Raw genomic sequence first — 22,792 nt, forward strand, 5'->3', positions numbered from 1 at the left:
TTTGGTTTAGTTTGAATATTTTCGTTTCTTTTTTAGCTTTTGTTTCAGTTGACGATAATAGCTCTGGTGTGTGTGTGTGTGTGTTACTTACGTTTTGTCCATCACCTGTGTCACATGCTCAATGGCCCCTCCCTTATTTCCGCAGGTATGCAGACCGAGCCAAACAGATTCGCTGCAACGCTGTGATCAACGAGGACCCCAACAACCGGCTGGTGCGCGAGCTGAAGGAGGAGGTGTTTCGTCTGAAAGACCTCCTCTGCTCCCAGGGCCTGGGGGACATCATCGACTGTAAGAGACATCATTTATTAATTGATATGATCATTAGTGCTATCTCTAGATTGACCTTTTAAATCCTTTTGTTAAGATGCAAACTGTTTTCAATGATACTCGGTGATTCTTATCACCAAGCAAATGAAGAGCCAGTGCAGAACAAACCCTGTAAAGACATGAATGGAGATGGACACATGCTGATGCTCTATAGACTGCATTGAGACCAGAATGGGCAAAAACAGGCAGGACAGGAAATAGTATGGGCAGGGTTACAGGCTGATCTTTGCTATCTATAGGCGCCTTCACACCGGGGTACTTTCCCCGTACTTCTCCCGTTTAGTTCCGATAGTTCCTGGGATTTTGCATTCACACCAAAAAGAGAACTTAGTTCATGAGAACTTGTAACCCCTTTTTAGTGCCTGCTAGAGAGGTGGCACTTTCCCGGGGAGAAAAAAGTTCCAATTTCTGATTGGCTGGGCGAATTGCAAACCACGCCCCATAAAACTCGGAAAGGTTTTTTGAAGCTGCCATTGTATTTGCTGGAATTAGCATTATTAGCATTAGCATTAGCCCCGCGCACCAACGGAGAGAGAATAACTTATGGCAACACAAAAAAAAACATTGGAGTGGTGGAGATGAGGAGGTGTCGGCGTTCTGGCGATTTACTCTGAAGCCAGTCCCCAACTCCGGGGACTTCCGGCCGGGGACTTCGGGTGGCAGTATACGCCGTGAAGTTGTTTGCAGCCTGCCAGTAAACCCAAAGCAGAAGCGTCAGGTTCAGGTTCAGGTTATTTATTTGTACCCGTAGGTAGATTCTGTTTGCAGAGAAAAATACAAGGGTTCCATCCTGACACTAAAAACAAACACAAACAACAGACACATCTCTAATAAAGGACTAGTAAAAGTACAAGTATACCCTGCTCAACCAAATCTCAAAAATATTTAAAAAACATTTTAAGAAGGAAAACACTAGTACAAACATGGACATTCCAAATTCACAATTCAAAATTAAATAAATAAATAAAAATAGGCTTCATTTGCGTAATCTTCCCTGAGGGAATGTATTCCAATGTGAACACGATCGGCTCTAGTTCCATGGGGGTACTAAGTGCTGGGAACTAAGTACGGCAAAGTACTTGGTGTGAAAGCGGCTAATGTTCCCCAGTTCAATGTTCTGTTCATATAAATTACGTTATCAGTTTTTGAAACAAGGCCCTAAAACAGCTATATAAACACAACAAAACCAATAGTTATCATTTTGTTTAGTTTTTAGGCTTTTTATTAAATACAAATGTAATTATGTTATATATTAATTTATAAAATGATGTCATGTTTTTATATCAGTTAGAAGACAGAGGTGAAGTGTGAGTGTGCTCGTCTGGTTTCAGCTGAGGTAGCATTTAGCCAAATTGTTGCAATACTAAATGAAAGGCCACAAGGAGAACAGAACACCTCTGGAATGAGTTCCCACTATATTCCATGTCATATTAAGTGAACACAGAGCTGGGGACATCTGCCAGGTTTCCCATTGTGTTTTTTCTAGAGCGGGGGGGAACATAGGAACTTGGGAGAATAGGCGTGACCTCGTTACAAGGGTGATTTTCTGGAGCTTGTACCTCAGGCTAGCTAGCGTTAGAATGTGTAAGAAGGTCTTTTGGAGGTGAGGAGTTTGAAATTGTGGGCATTCACACGGAGGGTCTAATGGAAAGATTAGGGTAAATGTATCTAGCTATTTTATTCAAACAGCACAAGAAGTATATTCACTTTGTCTTCTTCTTCATTGAATGACAGAGGTGTGAATTCTGGTCTACCTGTAAATGAAAGAGATATAATGTTACATTCGAACACATCTAGTCAAAACTGTGTTTATGTTCCCCAGCAACTTAAAGAGAATATCAGAATCTATGAAGATTCTTTAAGGTGTCACGCTGTCTGTTTTTCTCTTCCTCTTCTCTTCTCCCAGCGTACCGAGCGCCTGGTGCTGACATTGAGGGTTTGAAATGTGTGTTTCCTGCTTTGGTTTTCTGGCTTTGGCTTTTGCTCTTCTGGCAGCTCAGCATCACCAGCGCTTAAAGGTGGGGTAGGTAAGTTTCAGAAACCGGCTCGAGATACACTTTTTGTTATATTCCATGGAATGTTCTTAACATCCCGATAGCAATGAATATCTGAAGTGCTTTGACAAAAAATCCATAAAAAAATGTCATCTGTAGAAGCCGTAATACTGTAAAAAGTACAACCATGGCCTACCTGCCTGTCAGCCTTCCATCGGGGCACAAACTTACCTCGTGCCCTCATTGGTCATGTGCGCGTTCGTGTGTGTTGGAGGAGGGGCTCTGTGAGGAAGTGGCAGATTTTCTCCGGTTGTGTATTTTCAAATTCTAGCGATCTCGAGACGGTTTCTCAAACGTACCTACCCCACCTTTAACGTGACCGCAAACATTAGAGTTTCTGTGTGATCTGCATCAGCACGACATAAAGAATCAGTCACAATGTTCCTAGGCAAGTCGCATGGGAATACTCATGTCATATACACAGCACAGTCCCGGTGTGAGGGGGATTCAAGCATATTTTTTTTTTGGTTCTTACCTTGAATATGCCATGTCATGGGGCAGTATACATCTCTGTATTGCTTCGTTGCAGTGGTAGTGGCATTAGTGGGACATATCTTAATTGTTCATGAAGTAACATCGCAGAGCAAGATTATGGACAATGAGAAATGTTTAATCTCTATCTTTGATTTCCCTGATGTAGAAATCTCCCTGACTACCGCCTCCTGTTGGCATTTATAGATGCTGCTGCAGCATCAGTCACACAGATTATAATCACTTATCTCGCGAGGTCATTTTGCTGCCGTACATTTTTACTGTCTTCCTATAATACACAACTTTATTAACTGCACTGCAAAGGCGATATTATGTGATCCATTTTGGCAAGCAGCAGCCTGTCCAGATGGATGGCTTTGATACACTTTTCCAATGTATTGCTCTGTGTTGCCATAGTAGCAGCTGCAGGGTTGATTTCTTTTTTTTGTATCTGTCATATGCCTTCAAGGTGCCACAACAATAACACACTGAACAGACAACAGGAAACATGATGCAAAGTGAGCTGTGTTGGTAGACTATCTTGATTAAATACAAATTAAACATAAATGTCCACTGAAGACTTAAGTTTCACTGCGATCAAAATAAGCTTACCATCATGTCTGAACCTCTGCCAGAGAAATGGATTTCTGCATCAATTTTATAATTTGTGAGGCACACTCAGCATGACATGCATCTTGCTTCTTTTAGATATGTATCTTCATTTAGAGTTCTGGCTTCCCAATGTTCTCTGCAGGAAATGAGACTGTCGGGATACGGGAACATTAGGACTCAAATGCAGTTTAAAAAGGGAAGCGGGTTTCAAAACAAAAGCAAGCTTTATTTAAACAAAGCTGTTGGCATGATAAAACAAGACACAAACCATGAATCATGAACAGGTAGCATGAGGTAAGTGACAAACATGGAGAGTGAGAAAAGACAACGAACAGACATGGAGCACATGGGAAGACAAGACTAAGGCTGCGGCCACACAAGGACGAATTTGGTCGTTTGTTTTACTGTTTAGTGTCATATAGACCGTTCGGCCACACGAGGACGACCGAATACGGCACTAAACGACTGAGGAAACGATAACGGGTCCCAAGGTGGATAGAAATGCATACGCAACTCTCTGGGGGGTCAAACGGCTCCGTGTGTACGCCCTATCCGAACATTTTCAGATCACTGATAGTGATTGCGCAATAGCCCCGCCTCTCCCCACCTCTTCTGCTCACCTCCGCTTACCCCGCGCCATTGCTGAAGTGTTTCGCCACCAACAACAACAACAATGGCGGATCGCAGAGTTGCTATCGTGCTCCGGACGCTATTGACCATGCTACAGTTGTTTGTGCAACATCTACAGCAATAATGATGAGGCAATAGCCCCGCCTCTCCCCACCTCTGCTGCTCACCCCGTGTCAAAGTAAACTGCACCCTGAATTCAGATTATTTATCTTTCTCTCGATGTGGACCTAAACGAGTGAAGTCTAATCTGACAGGACGGAGACACGCAGCTCTGCTCACCTGCAGCTCCTCCCGCTGCAGCAACACACACACTTCAAGTCAGATCATCACCCTTAGCTATTTTAATTACCTCTCAAACTAAACTAGTTATAAATATGTTTATTTTTACTGTCGGCCGGGTCACTGATTACTGGATCAGCTGCTGCATGAGACAGACACTGACGCTGTCCGAAGAGAGGGAGGAAAAAGAGAGGCTCCGTGTATTTTATTATTATATTATATAGAGTCGTTATTCATTTGTTTTAAAGCTCAATAAATAACAAAGAAGACCTTTGACCGGCACTTTTATCATTTTGTGGGAAGATTTAAACTTTAATACACGTTGACTGGCGAAAAACTCTGCCCGGTTCCCTCGGCCCCCACCGCGGAGAATAAACAGAAGGGCAACCATGACAACCATGCTTCTTCGCTGCTTTTGTGGAGGAAGTTACAGCGCCACCTACAGGCTCTGCAAATGTACTGCAGCTTCTCCAGCGGTTGGAGCTAAACGGAGCGGTCTCGTGTGGACAGACACTATCCGGATAACTATTGCGTGTGGACGGAAGCTTGTTTGCTATTGCGTTTGCGTTAATCCTATGCGTTTAGCCGTTTTCGTCCTCGTGGGGCCGCAGCCTAAATACACAAAAGGGTAATCACAGGACATGACACAGCTGGGCAGGGGAGGCAGAAACACAAGGGCAACAGGTGAACACAATCAGACAATCAGACAGGAGGGCACACACAGGAAGGAAGACAAGACACAGGGGGCCCTTCTCACTTAGGATAAATAGATTCCTTGTGTCCCTCACTTGCGTCGTTTCCCTGCGACTAGTCCCTCCCACCAGGGAAGCACGGAGAGACGCAAGGAAACCACAAGAAGCAGGGAAATGAGTTTTAAGAGCAATGGGACGTCCTTTCCTCCGGAGCGTCACGTGAAGAGACGTCCGTTTGTGATGACGCCGCACAGCTGATCGTCTGACAGCAGCTCTGTCCCCGTTGTTTCCACACACACCCCCGCCTCTGTTAGCACACATTTACTGACACAAACACTTGTATCATCTGTTTTAGACCCAAATACATGAAATAAAATAAGAACTAATTCTCAAAAAAGATAAACGCCATTCTTAAAATGTATAAACGAAAAAAGCGATCATGGAAATGTTTCCAATAAATGAAGAAAATGATTTTGACACAATGATTTTGTGTCTGAGGATTTCATCGAATGATGGTCTGGTGGTTCCTCGATTATAGCTCCTCCATTATCGCTCCTCCGGCAAAAATAAGGCCATTGGGACGCTACTCAAGATGGTGCAGACAAATCAACTTCCGGTGAGACCGAGACCGAGGAGCGAGGAAATTAAAAATAAGAGAAGTGAGAAGGGCCCAGGGAGAACAGAATTTCAACATCGTGACAGAGACCCTATAACAAATGAGTCATTCTGTCTGTGCACAAAGGGCTGCCCAGCTAATATCTTTTATATTCCACGACTCGTTTTATTTGAGCTTGATTGGGATGGAGCAATTGAATTCCTTAAAAGAAGATGTTATTTTTTCCGAAGAGTAAATAAGCAATGTTTATTCAGGTAATAGCATTTTTTTCATTTAAATATTTCCTGCTAGATGGTTTTATGTAATAGCTGCTTTCTCTTTGGTCTTGGCTGGATGGGCTCCTTGTTGCATCTCTTATCGCCCCCCCCCCCCCCGCGCGTGGCTTTCTGCTGCTGCTGCTGCCCTCGCTTGCACACGAGCAATTGAATGTTCTCTCTGTGGGTTAGACTTGTTTCAAGCCACATATCTTCTTTCTTTTTCCTTCCTATCTCTTCTTCTCTTCTCTTCCTTCTATGTTTGCATTTCTCTATTACTTTACTCCAATACTATTGATTACCCCAGCCCCACTTCCTGTGCACACCCTGCCAGACCTATCCGATCACACGAACAATAACTGTAATGGCCAAGCTGTGAATCAAAGGGATGATTTCTCCACAGTGACCAATGTCATGACGGGGATGAGTCCCTCTCCGTCTCTCGCAGTCCTGTCCAGCCGGGCCGGATCCATCGCCAGTCTGCACGACCGCATCATGTTCAGCCCGGGCAGCGAGGAGGCCATCGAGAGGCTGAAGGTGAGAGCGTTTACACAGTGTGACTGTACTGCAGGTAGCAGCCACACATGGTCAGATCATATCAAGATACATCTCAAGTCAAGTTAAGAGTATTTTGGGAAGCTTTTTTAAAATATAAATGTTTTATTTGAAAAAGGCAATATTGTTGAGAAAGCTTTTCCATATTTAAAAAACGTTTCTAGTTTATTTGATTATACATGTATATTTGCAGATGCCCAGAAGGCCGTATTAAGAAACACAGTTTGTTTGGGCCGTAACTCTCACTCTCAGCGTAGGTTCTACTGGATGTTTCCACATTGGAGCACAGATTCAGAGTTTCCAAGGTCAGGGAGATTTGAGACTCGAATATTGTGCTTGATGATTTGTGAATGCCACTCCAGTATGTTTGGGGGGCTTTTGTCCTGTAGTGAAGTGATATTAGAGGGATGGCATTATGTGGGGGAGAAGCATACTCACAGTGGCTCACTGTCATCTTTATGAAACACTACTCAAACATCATTTTATCTTAAGATGAGTATTAGTTCTAGCAGGGCCCTGCACTGACTGTGGGACGGCCTAATAATAAACTACCGTGCCCACATCTATCCTGACCCTGGCTCATTAATGATCTAGTTTATCGACAAACAATGGAGCTTCAAAGCATTTCATGATTTCATGGCATTTGTTTTCAAAAAGAGACAAACAGAACACTAGAGCTGTTATTGAGAATACTCGCTTTAATTACCGCTGTGTTTTAAAATGTCAGGAAACAGAGAAAATCATTGCTGAACTCAACGAGACTTGGGAGGAGAAACTTCGCCGAACGGAGGCCATCAGAATGGAAAGGTGAGATAAACAACATGTGGCCTTTTTTAACTCCTTGGCCTCAGGTTTGAGCTACTTATGAAGTATTTAACAACATCCTGTAGCATGCTGTATGTTGATAAGTGAGGTATCTTGAGCTCTTTGTGTAATGAGTCTGATGTTCGTCCACAGAGAGGCCTTGCTGGCAGAGATGGGTGTAGCGATGCGAGAGGACGGAGGGACAGTGGGCGTGTTCTCTCCTAAGAAGGTACACAGATGTGACACCTCTGTAAAGCCCTCTGTGACTACCATTGAAGCGATTGACTGAAATGCTTGTTTATTTGCCCCAAAGCCATCGGATAACCCTAGTAGGCCCCAGCCTGTGTTTATCGACACAGTCGGGCTGTTTTCCCCCAACGAGGTTTGTAGCTGTGAAGTGTTTCAAGCTGCCTCCTTCTCTGAGTGCTCTCTCACTTCAACAGAAGCATCTCCCATGCAGATCAGTCGAGGGTTTCTCTTTTTCATGAAGTGTTATCTGAAATCTTCTTCGTTACTTACTGCAAACCCTCCCTCCCTGCGCTCCAGACAGCAATGGGTGTAAACACAGGGGCAAGATAATGCTAGTGTCCCCATGTCAGTGAGTTATGGCTGTTTGCCTGCAGCCCCACAGCAGCAGGCTCAAACACTCCTGCTGAGCATGCTTTAACTAGTTGATGTTTGTTACTGGGAAAGATTGCCTTTCAGCTCTCTGATGTGCTCTCTATGCACATGTTATATTGCACATAACATATGCGTAATGAATGATCTATGTAAATGATATGAGTTAATTATCCTTTACTCCTCAACAGACGCCTCATCTGGTGAATCTAAACGAGGATCCTCTGATGTCTGAGTGCCTGCTGTACTACATTAAAGACGGGATCACCAGGTTGGTTACTGATGGACGGATGCTCCTCCTGTGCTTACGTCCAGATGAAGTGCATTCTTCCACCTGGACTCCTTTTGGTATCGCTGTCAGCTGTGCTTTGGAGTCCTATCGGGTATTCTGCCCCGTCAGTGAATGTCCCCTTGAAGTGCTAGTTTAGGCACTGATGCCCAGATTGTTATTGAAGGTGTCTGATCTACAGTGAATTCTACCTTTTGCAAATCTGTTCTGTTTTTCATTTGGTCTCGCCAGGTCTCAGTTAACAGTGGAGACTTGGTGGACAGATGGAGAGAGATGCACCTGGAAGAGTTTGTTATGTGAGAGTAAAGAAAGCGTAGCTGAGTGTTCACTCAAATGTCTTTTACATCAGAGCTAAATATTCAGCTGATCCGACCACGTTGATGAGGTGGTACTCTCCTTACCATATTGTTGTCAGACACACAACAAGTATGGTCCAATTGACCTTTTAACGCATGTTCAGTACCTTATTGTTTTCTCTGACATCATGTCTCCTTTTTGTTTTAGGGTAGGTCGAGTAGACGCCAACAGTCGTCAGCATATAGTCCTCAGCGGACATTTCATCAAGGATGAGCACTGCACCTTCACCAGTTCTACTGGTCCAACGGGAGAGAGTGAGCCATTTGACATTACCTTCACGGTCTGTGTACAGCAGAGTTTGTTTTGACGGAAAGGAAGTGAAGCCTCATATTGCCCTCTGTTCCTAACAGCAGTTGTCCTGGAGCCCTGTGAAGGAGCTGAGACTTATGTCAACGGAAAGGGAGTGGCAGAGCCCACTGAACTTAAATCAGGTCAGTAAGCCCTCTGTGAATGACGTCTTCCCTTACACATGATGCTACGGAAGGCCTTAGAGGAGATGATAAGTACCTCCTTTGTGATTGTGGACTAACAATACTCTGGTAGACTAAACTCTAATCTGTTTCACAGGTTCAAAACAAACAGGAGAGAATATTCTTGCTTGTTTCCGCATGGTAACTAGTAGAAATGTGTATGGGGCATATTCTACAGTATATGTACTTTTTATTTCCCAAAAGGAAATCGCATCATCCTGGGGAAGAGCCATGTGTTCCGGTTCAACCACCCGGAGCAGGCCAGGGCTGAGAGGGAGAGGACTCCGTGTGCAGAGACCCCCGCTGAGCCGGTGGACTGGGCCTTCGCTCAGAGGGAGCTGCTGGACAAGCAGGGCATCGACATGAAACAGGAAATGGAACAGAGGTACTTTGGGAGAAATACTGAGATATTTCATTGGATTTTTTAAGAGAGGCATTGGGTGCGGCATAAAAGTTCCTCACCACCATATTGAGACAGGAACTGATAAGAAGGAAAGATATGGAGGAATATTACTGGTAGTTCAAACCTTTATTTAATCATATTGGTGCCATTGCTACCATAGATCTCTTTTTCAAGGGAGACCAAATGAAAGAAGCCTCCAGGACAGTGCACTCTGACACTTACCAGCAGTGGTGTGAAACCCAAAGTGGTGCATTACCTTTTAGAACCTGTTTTGTTCTCTGATGTGTGTGTGTTAAGGCTGCAGGAGCTGGAGGACCAGTACCGTAAAGAAAGAGAGGAAACAAACAACCTCCTGGAGCAGCAGAGACTGGTACTGATGAGCCGCTGTCTGTGCTGTTGATTAAAGCCGTAGGGAAGTGGATGTTTAATATTGCTTCATTTTGAGTATGTTTCTGTCAAATAAAAGAGAGAGAGAGCAAACATTGCTAAAACAAATAAAAACCGATTGCCATTGTAGGTTATATGTTATGCTAACCCTAACCTTAACCCTAACCCCCAAGAGAAAAATAGATACAAGTATTACATTAGCAAGAAGAAAATGTGGATATTACAATAGAAACAACACGTTGCATTCATTTTGTTCCAACATGTTAGCGTTTTCCAACCGACTTTGCTTTCTCCTTTTAACGATAGTGACAATCAACCAGCCTCCCTGACATCAGAGTGTTAAACTGCCTGTTCCTCAGTATCTGTTGTTGACCTTGGTCTTCATGAATGAATGCTCTAGGACTATGAGAGCAAGCTGGAGGCTCTTCAGAAGCAAGTGGACAGTTACTACCCAGAAACCCTTGAAGATGAGGAGGAGCCAGAAGAGGAAGGTAGTGCATTTGATTGGAGACACACACATGTCGATGTTGGTAGTATGCAGCTCTTTACCAAAGGATGATGTGGTATCCTTTCTCTGCACAGTGCAATGGACAGAGAGGGAACTGGAGCTGGCTGTGTGGGGCTTCCGTAAGTGGCGCTGCTACCAGTTCACCTCTCTGAGGGACCTGCTGTGGGGGAACGCCATCTTCCTGAAGGAGGCCAACGCCATCAGTGTGGAGCTTAAGAAGAAGGTCCATAGTGCTATCTTCATTTCAACGTATATACCCATATTGATGATATACTATATCCCTCTGACCAAAGCAATGTGTTTGTGCCTCTCCAGGTCCAGTTCCAGTTTGTGCTGCTCACAGACACGCTTTACTCCCCCCTGCCCCCAGACCTGCTGCCCCCAGAGGAAGCTACGGACATCGAGAAGAGACAGTTCCCACGCACCATTCTGGCCGTGGAGGTGCAGGATCAGAAAAATGGAGCCACTCACTACTGGACATTAGAAAAACTGAGGTACATCAACATGCACTGAATCCTGAGTCAACAATGTTTTAAAAGTATACTGATAAACCATGTTTACATGGCATGGACATTTTAGTAGAAAGATATTGTTGTGCTTAATGTAAAGATATATTTGTCGTAATTTTACGATCTATAAAAGAACCACACAACGACTTCAGATGCTCTGTTACGAGCATGTCTACTGAACCTTTTCCCCTTTTGTTCCGATTGAAATTGGAAGGTCAGAGGTTCTACCCCCCATGCAGTCAACATGTGCAAGATTCTTAAACCCATAAGGCCTTAGTTTCTCCAAAGACATTTTCACAAATCTTAGTTTTATGGACCTAAAATTCTGTTTGCATGTGGACTGGGTCTTCCTCATTAATATCACAGTTTTCATGGGAAGAAAACTGCTTAATTTCAGCATGATGACTATGTGTGTGTGTGTGTGTGTGTGTGTGTGTGTGTGTGTGTATATATATATATGGCAACTGTTGCTGCTTTTGCAGGCAAAGACTGAACCTGATGAGAGAAATGTACGATCGCGCTGCAGATGTACCCAACAACACCACTGAAGACGGTGAACATGTGATGACCGGAGGAGACCCCTTTTATGAGCGCTTCCCCTGGTTCCGTCTGGTTGGCAGGTACACGCTGAACCCCGCTGGCCCACACAGGAACACTTCAAACTCATACAGAGGTCAACAGCAGCGAGCACACAGACGTTAGTCCCTCCATCCAGGGGGATGGGCGGCTGCGGGCCGAGACTAGCACATGTTGTGAATGGGGTCAACTAGTGGAGCATAAGGAGGCATCAGCGGGAAGTAGTCCTTACGGTGTCTTCGTCATAACACACTGATGGCTTCATTTGCATTACTATCATCAAACCTATTTCTACTCAAGAACGTTTAAAAAAAAAGTATCACTTGAGCATATTTAAATGTTCCATATCCTCTCATACCTGAGAAGGTTGAACTCACTGTACATCCTATGTGCTTTATTAATAACTACTCTTCTTTTCTGATAACCAGTGTATTTATCAATCTCAACGTAGCTCACAGCTTCAAAGGACACATACAGACACCCACTTGTAGTGATTGGTACATGTCGTGCTGCCAGGCACGTCTTCATTACTGAGAGATCAGCCGTGAAACATTGGGATGCACGGTTTCACCAGTCCTCCCCCTCAGAGCCTGCTGTTTGCTTCTCTCACACTCGCACACACCTCTTTACCAAGCTCTCTCTCTCTCCCTCTCTCTCTCTCTCCCTCTCCCTCTCTCTCTCTCTGTATCTCCCTCTCTCTCGCTCTCTCTCTGTCTCTCTCTCTGTCTCTCCCTCTCTCTGTCCCTCTCTCTCTGTCTCTCTCTCTCTGTCTCTCCCTCTCTCTAATAATAATAATAATAATAATATATACATTTTATACAGCGCTTTTCTGAACCCAAAGACGCTTTACATTTGGGAGGGAGGGTAGACAACCAAAACAAAAACAAAGACAAAACCAAAAAGAGACAAAACACAACAGAAAAGCAGTCAGGAGGAAGTTGATTGAGAGGGGGGGGGCTTATGGATAGAGAGTTGAAGAGGTGGGTTTTGAGGCGGGACTGGAACAGGGTAAGGGACTCAGACTCACGGAGGTCTTGGGGGAGGGAGTTCCAGAGCTTCGGGGCTGCCACAGAGAAGGCTCTGTCCCCGAAGCTCCGGAGTTTGGCCTTGGGGATTGAAAGCAAACCGGCTGATGAGGATCTGAGGGACCGGGGTGGTGAGGAGGTCAGTGAGGTAGGGGGGGGGGGGCAGATGGTGGAGGGCTTTGTAAGTGAGGACCAGGAGTTTGTAGTGGATGCGGTGTGAAACGGGGAGCCAGTGGAGTTCTTTGAGGACCAGGGTGATATGATGCCATGATTTGGTGTGGGGGAGGAGTCTGGCGGCTGCGTTCTGGACACGCTGGAGTCTATTGAGGGAGGTGGAGCTGATGCCGTAGAGGAGGGAGTTGCAATAGTCAAGGCGGGAGGAGATGAAGGCGTGAATGAGTCGCTCAGCTGCAGGGCGGGTGAGAGAGGGACGGAGTTTGGCAATATTGCGGAGGTGAAAAAATGAGATCTTTACAACATGACGGATGTGGGGCTCGAGGGAGAGGGTGGGGTCAAATATCACGCCAAGGTTGCGTGCCTGGGTGGAGGGGGAAACCGGGGTGCCATCAATGGTGACTGTCAGGTTGGGGGTTTTGCTGAAGGTGGATTTGGATCCGATGAGGAGGAGTTCAGTTTTATTGCTGTTGAGTTTTAGGAAGTTGTGTTGCATCCAGGATTTTATTGCAGTCAGACAGGATTCGATGTGGGTGAGGGGGGGGGTTGTTGGGGGATTTGGTGCTGAGGTAAATCTGGGTGTCGTCGGCATAGCAGTGAAAGTCCAGGTTGTATTGGCGGAGAATCTGACCAAGGGGGAGGATGTAGATGATGAAGAGGAGGGGGCCGAGTACTGAACCTTGGGGAACACCTTGGGTGACTGAAGCTGTGGCAGAGGAGTGGTTGTTGAGGGAGATGAAGTGGGATCTGTCGGAGAGGTAGGACTGGAGCCACCTGAGTGCAGTACCATCGATACCAATGTCATGGAGTCGGGTAAGCAGGATGGTGTGGCTCACGGTATCGAAGGCTGCACTCAGGTCGAGGAGGATAAGGATGTTGAGGGAACCGGTGTCAGCAGAGGTGAGAAGGTCATTGAGGACTTTGATGAGGGCCGTTTCTGTGCTGTGGTGGGGACGAAAACCAGACTGAAGGGGTTCAAAAAGCTGGGGTTCAAAAAGCTGGTCTCTCTCTCTGTCTCTCTCTCTCTGTCTCTGTCTCTCTCTCTGTCTCTCTGTCTCTCTCTGTCTCTCTCTCTGTCTCTCTCTCTCTCCCTGTCTCTCTCTCTGTATCTCCCTCTCTCTCGCTCTCTCTCTGTCTCTCTCTCTCCCTCTACCTCTCTCTCTCCCTCTCTCTCTCTCTCTCTCTCTCTCTCTCACACGGCCCTGTTACTTAAAATACAGCATCAAGCCTTTAATAACATTTTGCTCGTTCATGTTGATTAGGTTTTCTATTTCTTTCAATAAATGAGTAATACTGGCACCACATGTAATATAACGTCATTTTTTTAGACAAATGACTTGCCAGCAATAACTAAAGTTGTATTCAAACGTTTTATTTGGTGTGTGTATTCGCACCTAGAACTTTAAAGACACCAAAGCTTTGTAAGCTTACCACAGATGCGGCTTTCACACCAGCGCTTTTCAGTTTCTAGCTCCGAGCGGGAGCTTTTCTGGTTCAGCTCCGGTTTCCCTTCTCAGCTCCCGCTCTGTGCACACCGCCCACTGGCGCCCCAGAGCTGCCCCTGCTGCGTCATGACGTCACCGTTTACATCGCTGATTTGCCACCCAACGGCACCCATTACGGCAGCTCACAACAACAACAACAACAACTGCGTCGGGTCGATGATCGTGTTGCTTTTAATCACACGAAGCCAGAATAAATTGAATAACGACTTCTCCAACCTGATGCTTTGCTCCAGAGTGCCGTGGTTCATTGTTTATTAATGTGTTTCTGCAGCATTTACCGACCGCTGCAGAGCTGCTCTTCCACGGAGTTTATTCTCCCGTTAGCTCCCGTTAGCTCACACTGCAGCGGCCGCTCTAAAGTATTCACTGTCCGACTCACACAAGCAGCTGATGCATATCCCCAGTTCCCCTTAGCCTAAGTGAATGTGTGTCAGTCTGAATTGACACTGTTTGGTATCACAACGCTGTTATGAAAGTTTCTCTGGTATAAAATGGGTGATGTTGGCATAGCAACCGAAGCTAAACTGACTACTTGCATCCGATAGCTGCAATAATACAAAACAACACGTCTGCCTCTCTCCACAATGATCGATAACAGTGAACGGATGGTCAAAGTAAGGCACAAATAAACAGAATCACACGAAGCCTGGTTAGTGCTGCCTGACTTTATAAAGTGTGTTTATAGGCACTACTGCTTGTAGGCAGGCATAGCAGTCGACCCATGGGAGGTGGGTTTAGTTTCCTGCACGCCTCGACGTAAGAGAGACGTAAGCGACGTCACCTCTTAGCTCCAAAGCTCTTGCCTCTGGACCGACAATTTTTTGGAGCTGGAAATGAAGCGGATTCCGGAGCTAAGAGCCGGCGCCGCTCCGGTGTGAACTGGAAAACCCGGCGCTTTTCAGGCTCCAGCTCCGAGCCGGAGCTGAAAAGGCGCTGGTGTGAAAGGGGCAGAGCTAGGCTCAGTAAACTCCTGATGGAGAGCAATCACAGTTATTCATAGACCATTGATGGTATTCAAATGATTCTCATATTCATTTAGTATTTTACAACAGCAGTTATGAATAACTTAAGGTAAATGATTTGTCACATTTATAAAGGCTTTTGTATAAACACAAATAAGATCACCCAACCTGTGCTTCTGTGGAAGCTTATCTTTGTTCTACAGGCTGTCAATCATCATCTCCTTCCTGGCAAGCTTGTCCTGTCCCATCTGTCCTCTCCAACAGCACACTGGGGCCTTTGTAGGTTAGAAACGTGGAGGGGGTAATATTCAGAGAGAATACTCACAATGTCTGAGATTCAAGTGGTACTGTTTACTATTTAAAAAATCCAAAATGTACAAAAAAACCTGAGCATTCCCTAGAATGACAGTCTTATTTAAAAAAACAACAACCTCTGTGTGTTGAAACCACGTTTATCACTTGTAAATAGTTTGGGTCAACCTCATCACACCACAGATGACTGTGCCTGCAGTGGATGAGCTGAACAGGTTCAAGCTTTTAGACCAGAAATACCATATTATCATAAATATACACACTTTGAAAAGACACTGCCGTCATTTGACCCTATTCATAAGAAAAGCACATGGTGATTTGATGAGCCTCTGTGCACCAGGAACTGCAACACAACAGTCCATGCTGCTGCCCCCCCTCACCAACCTGTGAGGGGGGCTTCTCTTTTTACATGCAGCATCTGTGAAGGTGGATTCTTGACGAGACTAAATGAATGACTCAATATCCTCAGACAATATTTGAGGCAATTCTATGAAATGAACGACTTCTTCTCGTAATATTACTTCCCCCTGGCTTTGTTATTTATGTACATATCTTTCCTTCCTACAATGGCCCTATTGCACCGTGGTACTCCTCTATGTCTCCACTGTACACACTGAAACAGACCGTGAAAGCCTGCCCCCTCTTGTTTGAAGTGTGTACTTTCTCTATGTCTCCACTGTACACACTGAAACAGACCGTGAAAGCCTGCCCCCTCTTGTTTGAAGTGTGTACTTTCTCTAACTGTTCTAACCTAGTTCCCATGTCTCTGGCTGCACCAGAAACCCCATTTTCAACACATGCATGAGCGAGCGCATGAGTGACCCTACTCCGTCCCCGACCCTCTCCAACTCTGAAATGACCGAGCTGGCTGAGCCGCAGAGGGAGGGTCGAGGGGAGAAGGAGGAGTTGGAAGAGTTGGAGGACCTGGACGATGATATCTTTTTGGACGACCCGTGCTCGGAGCTCGGGGGAGAGGATGAGGATGAGGATGATGATGATGATGATGATGATGGATATGATGATGAGAGAGAGCTCTGCCGTGGCTCCGGCGAAGGCCAGGATCCCTTTTACGACCGCTCACCATTATTCAGTGTAGTGGGAAGGTTGGTGAGGTTTCAGGAGCATGCTGGTGGAGGAAACTAGCTCTTTCACGCTGAGACACGGGGTCTGTGTCCTGCAGTAGACATCAGCACAGAGGGAACCAAAGAGCATGACACAGATTCAGATGTCAGAGGGTTTTTACAAGACCCTTTTTCACTCTACGGTCCAATTGGGTCAAGGAAGCTGTAGTTGTAATATCAACATGGAGACATTTAAGTTGGCTAACTCTAGTGTAGATTTGAAAAACCTTCTTAAAGGGACAGTTCACCCCAAAATCTAAATACATGTTTTCCCTCTTGCTTATCAGTATAAATAGTGTTGGTGTTTGTTGCCAGGAGATATCGGTCTTCTTAGATATGTTTGCCCTCTCTCCAGTGGCCTCTGGTGCTCGAGGCAGCAACAAGACATTGGACTAGCAGCAGCAATGTTTATTTTCTTAAGCTTAGGTTACTTATGCTATCTATAAACCGTGTTGTGAGCAGTTTTATTTAGGATCCATATTCTTTCTACTGAGCTACACCCGACAACCTTCTCACAGCGCGATGAAGCGTCCATTTACTTACGGACAAAGGCTCTCCAGAGCTAGCTAATGTTCCATCTGCTCACTGTCACCAGCCTCTTCTGTCATGTCATACTGTTCGTGGGTAAAGAAAGAAACTACTCACACGGTCTGAGGATGGTCTTGAGTTACCTTGTTAGGATTTCTGGAAAGAGAAATTCCTATTGAGTTTTTCCAAATATGTTTTGTTGGCACTTTTTCAAACTAGCAATCTGGTGGCAGTGGAGAGAAAGCAGTCATCTCTACAGCTCATGTCTTCAACATTTAGCAACTCACACTAAAGCAATCTTCGTTGATACATAGCACGACAGTTAAGAGGGAGAATAGGTATCTTGGATCCTGAGCTGAACTGACCCTTTGAACACTTCCCGCAAGTCAAGTTCACCACTTTAGTTTCTATTCTCCGTCTCAGTTGTCACTGTCCTTTCGCCTCATGTTTAAGACACAATTGTTCTCACATTTCACACCAATACACATCTTTTTCATGAACATGATTCTGCGTTCGGAGACACTGGAGTAGACATTTCTGGGCTTTGAGGTTTATCCTTTGTTTTACATTTGTATCTCATACAAAATGTGAACGTTGCTTGTCTTTCTTGGATTTCTTTTGTTGCTAACTGTTTTGTTTTTCACACTAAACAGGTTAAATGCTTTTTCTGCATATTACAATTCAGAACAAGTTGTTATGTCAGCCCAGGGGGGGGTCAGTTCACTTGTTTCCATGGCAATTCAAGCAAAGTTGATGCTCAACCGCTGCTTGAAGTGTATGTCTCACTTATCTGTGGCTAAAAGCAATCTTGTGGCTTTTACAGAAGACCGTTCACTCACAAAGCACTGACATGTCTCATGGAGTAATAGTCTGATTTGCATAACACAGGGGCCGACAGCGAAATCTTCTCTCCCTGCTGTGAACCCGAATGAGTATGAGTGACTCATGGAATAGCAACATGGTGTTCAAGAAGACTCAAAATCTCAAGATGAAAGAGCTGGTTTCTACTGCAGCTGTCTCTTTTTGGCATGCCAGAGCACAAGTCTTTTCATTTTGACCTTTTTTGTCAATTTTTTTACTTGACTTCATCTGAAGAGGAACTCGTGCCCCTCTGCACACATTAGCCCTTTGCGCCCGGGGTGCACTTTTTTTTCTGATGTCATTCGTGTTTTTGCTTTTTGCTGTAGCATTCACTATATCAAACTGTTGGCCGTTTCTGACCCGGGCTGAGCTATGTTACCTCTGATGATTTCTGTTCCATTTGCTTTTGATTCATTTAAGTCAAGAAGTTGAACGCATTTTTTGTTCTGCTTTTTTTTTGTCCTGAGCATGCCTTCTTTGCACCTCACCAATCTTGTCTTAAGCCTCTCCCTGTTTACACGTGTCACCACATGTCTACCCCCATGAGAAAATGCACACCTTGACTGCAAGATCAAGTATATTGAAAAAACAGGAAATAGTAGCATTTTGAGTAATCACACATTTATATTAGTTAGTGTTTATGATACACTTGATTTAGTGTCATATTTTCAAATTGAAGCACAATGCAAATCTTTGTGCCGTAGGGATGGATTTGATTGCTTATAAGTAGATAAGCGATGCTGTCCAGCTTAGTGAGCTGCTTTGCCATATTTTGCACTCATTTAAAGAATGTAAAGTTGACCCTTACACACATGCTCCTTAGCCTCACCAAAATGTCATCAGTACAAGTTAAGCAATACTGCATGAGACCCATACTCGTCTTGTTAATGTCCTTATCTGTAGGTGGTGAGGAGAAGCCCCCACACAGCGATAGTAAAGGGCAGCCATGGCCGTTGCAAGAGCAGTCCCAGCTTCTGTTTGGTTGCTTTGCAGCTCTATGTTCTGTTGTCCTGTTCAGTCATGTTTTATAAAAGTGTAATACTTGTTTTTAAGATTGTATCATCTCTCTTGCTATCTCTCTCTGCTTCCTATCCAGGGCTTTTGTTTATCTGAGCAACCTGCTGTATCCAGTTCCTCTGGTCCACCGGGTGGCCGTCGTGAGTGAGAAGGGCGAGGTGAAGGGCTTCCTGCGCGTGGCGGTGCAGGCTATATCAGGTAAGGCCCACTGCTTTTCATTAGTAGGGCATGAGGCTATCATAAGGACAGGTTGCGTGTGACTTCTTGAGGGAGTGAAGTGAAGGTGCTCTGTGTTTCCCTCCAGCTGACGAGGAGGCTCCAGACTACGGCTCAGGAGTGAGGCAGTCAGGCACGGCCAAAATCTCCTTTGAGGATAAGCAATATGAAAAGGTAGAGAAGAACACCATGCTTAGAACATACAGAAGGAACTGATATGCTCACCTGCTAACCAGGCTGCTCATCAACCTGCTTTTGCAGTTCCAGTCCGAGTCGTGCTCTGTGGGACTGTCCCACACCGGGGTTTCACAGGAGGAGCTCCGTGTTGTGGAGGGGGAGGGGCAGATCGCAGAGCTGGGACCCTCAGCCGATGAGGTCAACAATAACACATGTGCGGGTAATTGTATTTAATGAGTGAGTGTATCATTGTGTTTGGGAGTGTGTGTTTTGTCTGTATTCCTACTTGGGCCAACAGTGGCCTGAATGTGCCCTCCAGACTGATGCTTTCTGCAGACACGTGAAGGCGGAGCGACAGCAGCTCTGTGCTCAGCATAGGCAGGATGATTCCGTGCCCAAATCATTGCCTTCAAATCATAAACACAGATCATGCATTCATAACTCTTCATGCAACAAAACACCTGAGAGGCGATTGATCAGTGACTTGCACCGTGCTGCGGTCTAAACCTGCACAAATAGGACAACACTAAGATGTGTCATTCCCCAAGCACCCACTAAGGACGAGATGCATTTCTAACTGCTGATAAACAAATAGCGTCTCTATGCTCTTGTGCTATTTGCACAACTTTCAATGAGTTAACAACATTCATGCATTTGAGAAAAACTATGCCTTCTTCCTACAAATGAGCCTTATGGCAAACACAGTCTAGTTCACAGAGATCAGAGCGAACAGCCACACGCAGCAGTTACAGTGGAATGTATCATTATTATCCCAATGAGAGATGTCACACAGAGCTGTCATGGTACAGCGACTCGTGCATTGAGCACATCACTGACTGGATGACTCGGAACTTTCTACAATTGAACAAACAAAAAAGTGAGATCATTGTTTTTGGAGAAAAGAAGGACCGATTAAAAGTCATCCTCGAGCTTCAGGCGGCAGACTACAAAGTAACTCATACAGCTAGAGATCTGGGTGTCGTGATGGACTCAGACCTGCGTCTCAACAGCCACATCACAACAGTCGTTAGGTCTGCATACTACCACCTGAAGAACATATCAAGGGTTCAAAAACTAATGACTTGGAAAAGCTTGTCCATGCTTTTATCTTCAGTAGACTCGACCACTGCAAAGGTGTCTTCGCAGGTCTCACTAAGACATCTATCAGAAAGCTGCAGCTGATTCAGAACGCTGCTGCTCGAGTCCTCACTGACACTAACAGAGTGGATCACATCAGCCCGGGTCTGAGATCATTACACTGGCTTCCAGTCGGCCAAATAAGTGATAAAGTTCTACTGTTAGTTTTTAAATCATTACATGGTTTAGGACCGAAGTATATCAACAATCTCCTGCATAATTATGAGCCATCAAGGTGTCTCAGGTCTTCTGGGACGGGTCTGCTCTCGGTTCCGAGAGTAAGAACCAAACATGGAGAAGAGGCGTTTAGCTATCATGCCCCGACACTCTGGAACAAGCTGCCCAATCGTGCACGTCCGCAGAAACATATTCGCACTGCAGTTTGCTTTTTATTCATGTGTTGTATAACTGTTATGTTCATCTTATTATCTTTGCCTTTCAATGCCTGTTATAAAATGCCATTATATAATGTGTTGTTACTGTATTTATTCTTAAATCTCTTTTATTTGGTAAAGCACTTTGAATTGTGGCGCACTGAAAGGGGCCTTGCCTTACAGTGACATGATGCAATGACACATGGGTCTTCTAAATAGAATGAATAAAGCTAAGCATCATGGGATAGCATCAGTTCCTCCCTCTCCCTGCACAACAGAAGGCAGATTGCACTCAGCTACAAGTCTATAATGGTGTTTGTGCTCAATGTCTTGTGAGTCAGACAAGTCGTGGTTTGATCAGCTGCTGGAATCCATTCTTTGGGGATTTCCCGTGACTGCTCCAACAATCCACGTGACTACCTGGAATACCAGCTTTCATCTGTGTCTGATTGTTTTTGTTGGCCCGAAAGCTGGTGCCGATGAGCCCGAGGATCCAGCAAAGAGTCTGGATGGGCCGCTGGACACGGCCCTGGAGCACCTGAGGGTTGGTGATGTCTTCACCTTCAGGGTGACGGTTCTGCAAGCCTCCAGCATCTCTGCAGAATATGCTGACGTCTTCTGCCAGTTCAAGTAAGCACTTCATCAAACATGTTTACATTGTACATGTTTTGCCCTATGATCGTCAGTACTCATTATGTCACTTGTTTTAATGTTTCAAATTCAACAATGTGACTTGCATTGATTTCAGTTTCATCCACCGTCATGACGAGGCCTTCTCCACGGAACCCTTAAAGAACACAGGCTGCGGCCCCCCTCTCGGCTTCTACCATGTGCAGAACGTAAGAAGTATCACTCAGATCCTCTTCAATAAATCGACGAGTTGTTTTGAGAGGTGACATGTTTGAACAATGCTGTGTTCTTTTATAGATTGCTGTTGAAGTGACTAAATCCTTTGTGGACTACATCAAGACTCAGCCCATTGTGTTTGAAGTATTCGGACACTACCAGAAGCAGCCTTTTCTCCCCCTCTGTAAAGACGTCATCAGGTATCTGGAACAACTGATTTAGCGTACAGACACAGATGCCATGTATATGATTGTGTTTTCATATAATGACACATGTTATTTCCACTATCAGCCCACTACGTCCCTGCAGGAGGCAGTTTCCAAGAGTGATGCCTCTGTCCACACCAGGTACGCACTCCTCCCAGAGCGACCTTCTTTCACCATTATTGTATGTTGTCTTGTCTATTATTACTCGTCTCTCTGGAAGTCATGTGATCTTAGCTCCATGTTGTTGGGTATAAGCAGCTGATGATGACACTTCGCCGGAGCGGGAGAAGTCGCTGGACCTGATCCGATACCTGGTCCCAGATGTGTTCAATGGGGTGCTGGTGGACTCATTGTCAGGCCACGCTCTGTCTGCCGCTGGCCTGGCTGCTTCCTTCTTACTGGAAGCAAACGAGCATGCTCAGCTGACAGCCCCGCCCATCTCTATCTGTTCAGTTATTAAAGCTCAGAATCCGGGTTGGTGATGAAGTCAGATCCAAGAGAATCCTGTCACTGAAAGCCTATTTCAATTAAGTGTTTTTCTTCACGTGACTTGAACAAATGCTACAAAGCCAAGTACATTTTGCCCTTTCACATTACAATGAACTTATTGACTGCAATGTAATGAGCAGAACTTTGTTTAAAAACTCAAGCTACCGTGACAACAAGCAAAAGCGAGTTTCACAAAAAAGAGCATGTTTTTATTGCATCTACTGATGGAGGATTACTGAATGGGCACCCGGGGCCCGGCCGAGGGCCCAAGGTATCTGTCCTTTACCTATGGAATGTGATTCAGAGAGACGAGAACATTAAACACTCAGCTAGAGAGAAACGTGAAAGACTATAAAGTCACCAAAACAACCACAAAGAGATGTAAATAAACACTGAGATTCACAACAACATGTACACGGGCTAAACAACCA

At 45.1% G+C, this 22,792-nt stretch overlaps 1 protein-coding gene across 15 annotated transcripts in view; it reads left to right on the top strand.

Moving 5' to 3' along the window:
* Nucleotides 1–22,792, top strand: part of kif1aa (kinesin family member 1Aa) — a 57,717-nt gene that overhangs the window by 12,939 nt on the left and 21,986 nt on the right. For 5 of the 15 annotated variants that reach the window (XM_034080980.2, XM_034080979.2, XM_034080982.2 and 2 more), the window contains 22 exons: nucleotides 146–288; nucleotides 2,234–2,272; nucleotides 6,339–6,472; nucleotides 7,218–7,297; nucleotides 7,448–7,523; nucleotides 8,104–8,183; nucleotides 8,706–8,812; nucleotides 8,909–8,989; nucleotides 9,233–9,413; nucleotides 9,729–9,801; nucleotides 10,219–10,309; nucleotides 10,401–10,549; nucleotides 10,642–10,820; nucleotides 11,318–11,455; nucleotides 16,169–16,492; nucleotides 18,996–19,114; nucleotides 19,221–19,306; nucleotides 19,394–19,529; nucleotides 21,291–21,450; nucleotides 21,569–21,659; nucleotides 21,748–21,866; nucleotides 21,958–22,013. In XM_034080980.2, coding sequence (XP_033936871.1) covers nucleotides 146–288; nucleotides 2,234–2,272; nucleotides 6,339–6,472; nucleotides 7,218–7,297; nucleotides 7,448–7,523; nucleotides 8,104–8,183; nucleotides 8,706–8,812; nucleotides 8,909–8,989; nucleotides 9,233–9,413; nucleotides 9,729–9,801; nucleotides 10,219–10,309; nucleotides 10,401–10,549; nucleotides 10,642–10,820; nucleotides 11,318–11,455; nucleotides 16,169–16,492; nucleotides 18,996–19,114; nucleotides 19,221–19,306; nucleotides 19,394–19,529; nucleotides 21,291–21,450; nucleotides 21,569–21,659; nucleotides 21,748–21,866; nucleotides 21,958–22,013 — 2,642 coding nt within the window. The remainder of the gene's footprint in view (nucleotides 1–145; nucleotides 289–2,233; nucleotides 2,273–6,338; nucleotides 6,473–7,217; nucleotides 7,298–7,447; nucleotides 7,524–8,103; nucleotides 8,184–8,705; nucleotides 8,813–8,908; nucleotides 8,990–9,232; nucleotides 9,414–9,728; nucleotides 9,802–10,218; nucleotides 10,310–10,400; nucleotides 10,550–10,641; nucleotides 10,821–11,317; nucleotides 11,456–16,168; nucleotides 16,493–18,995; nucleotides 19,115–19,220; nucleotides 19,307–19,393; nucleotides 19,530–21,290; nucleotides 21,451–21,568; nucleotides 21,660–21,747; nucleotides 21,867–21,957; nucleotides 22,014–22,792) is intronic. The other 10 variants (XM_034080990.2, XM_034080993.2, XM_034080994.2 and 7 more) reach the window with 6 other exon arrangements.

This window comes from Pseudochaenichthys georgianus, chromosome 4 (assembly GCF_902827115.2).
Source record: "Pseudochaenichthys georgianus chromosome 4, fPseGeo1.2, whole genome shotgun sequence".
Taxonomy (NCBI): Eukaryota; Metazoa; Chordata; class Actinopteri; order Perciformes; family Channichthyidae; genus Pseudochaenichthys; species Pseudochaenichthys georgianus.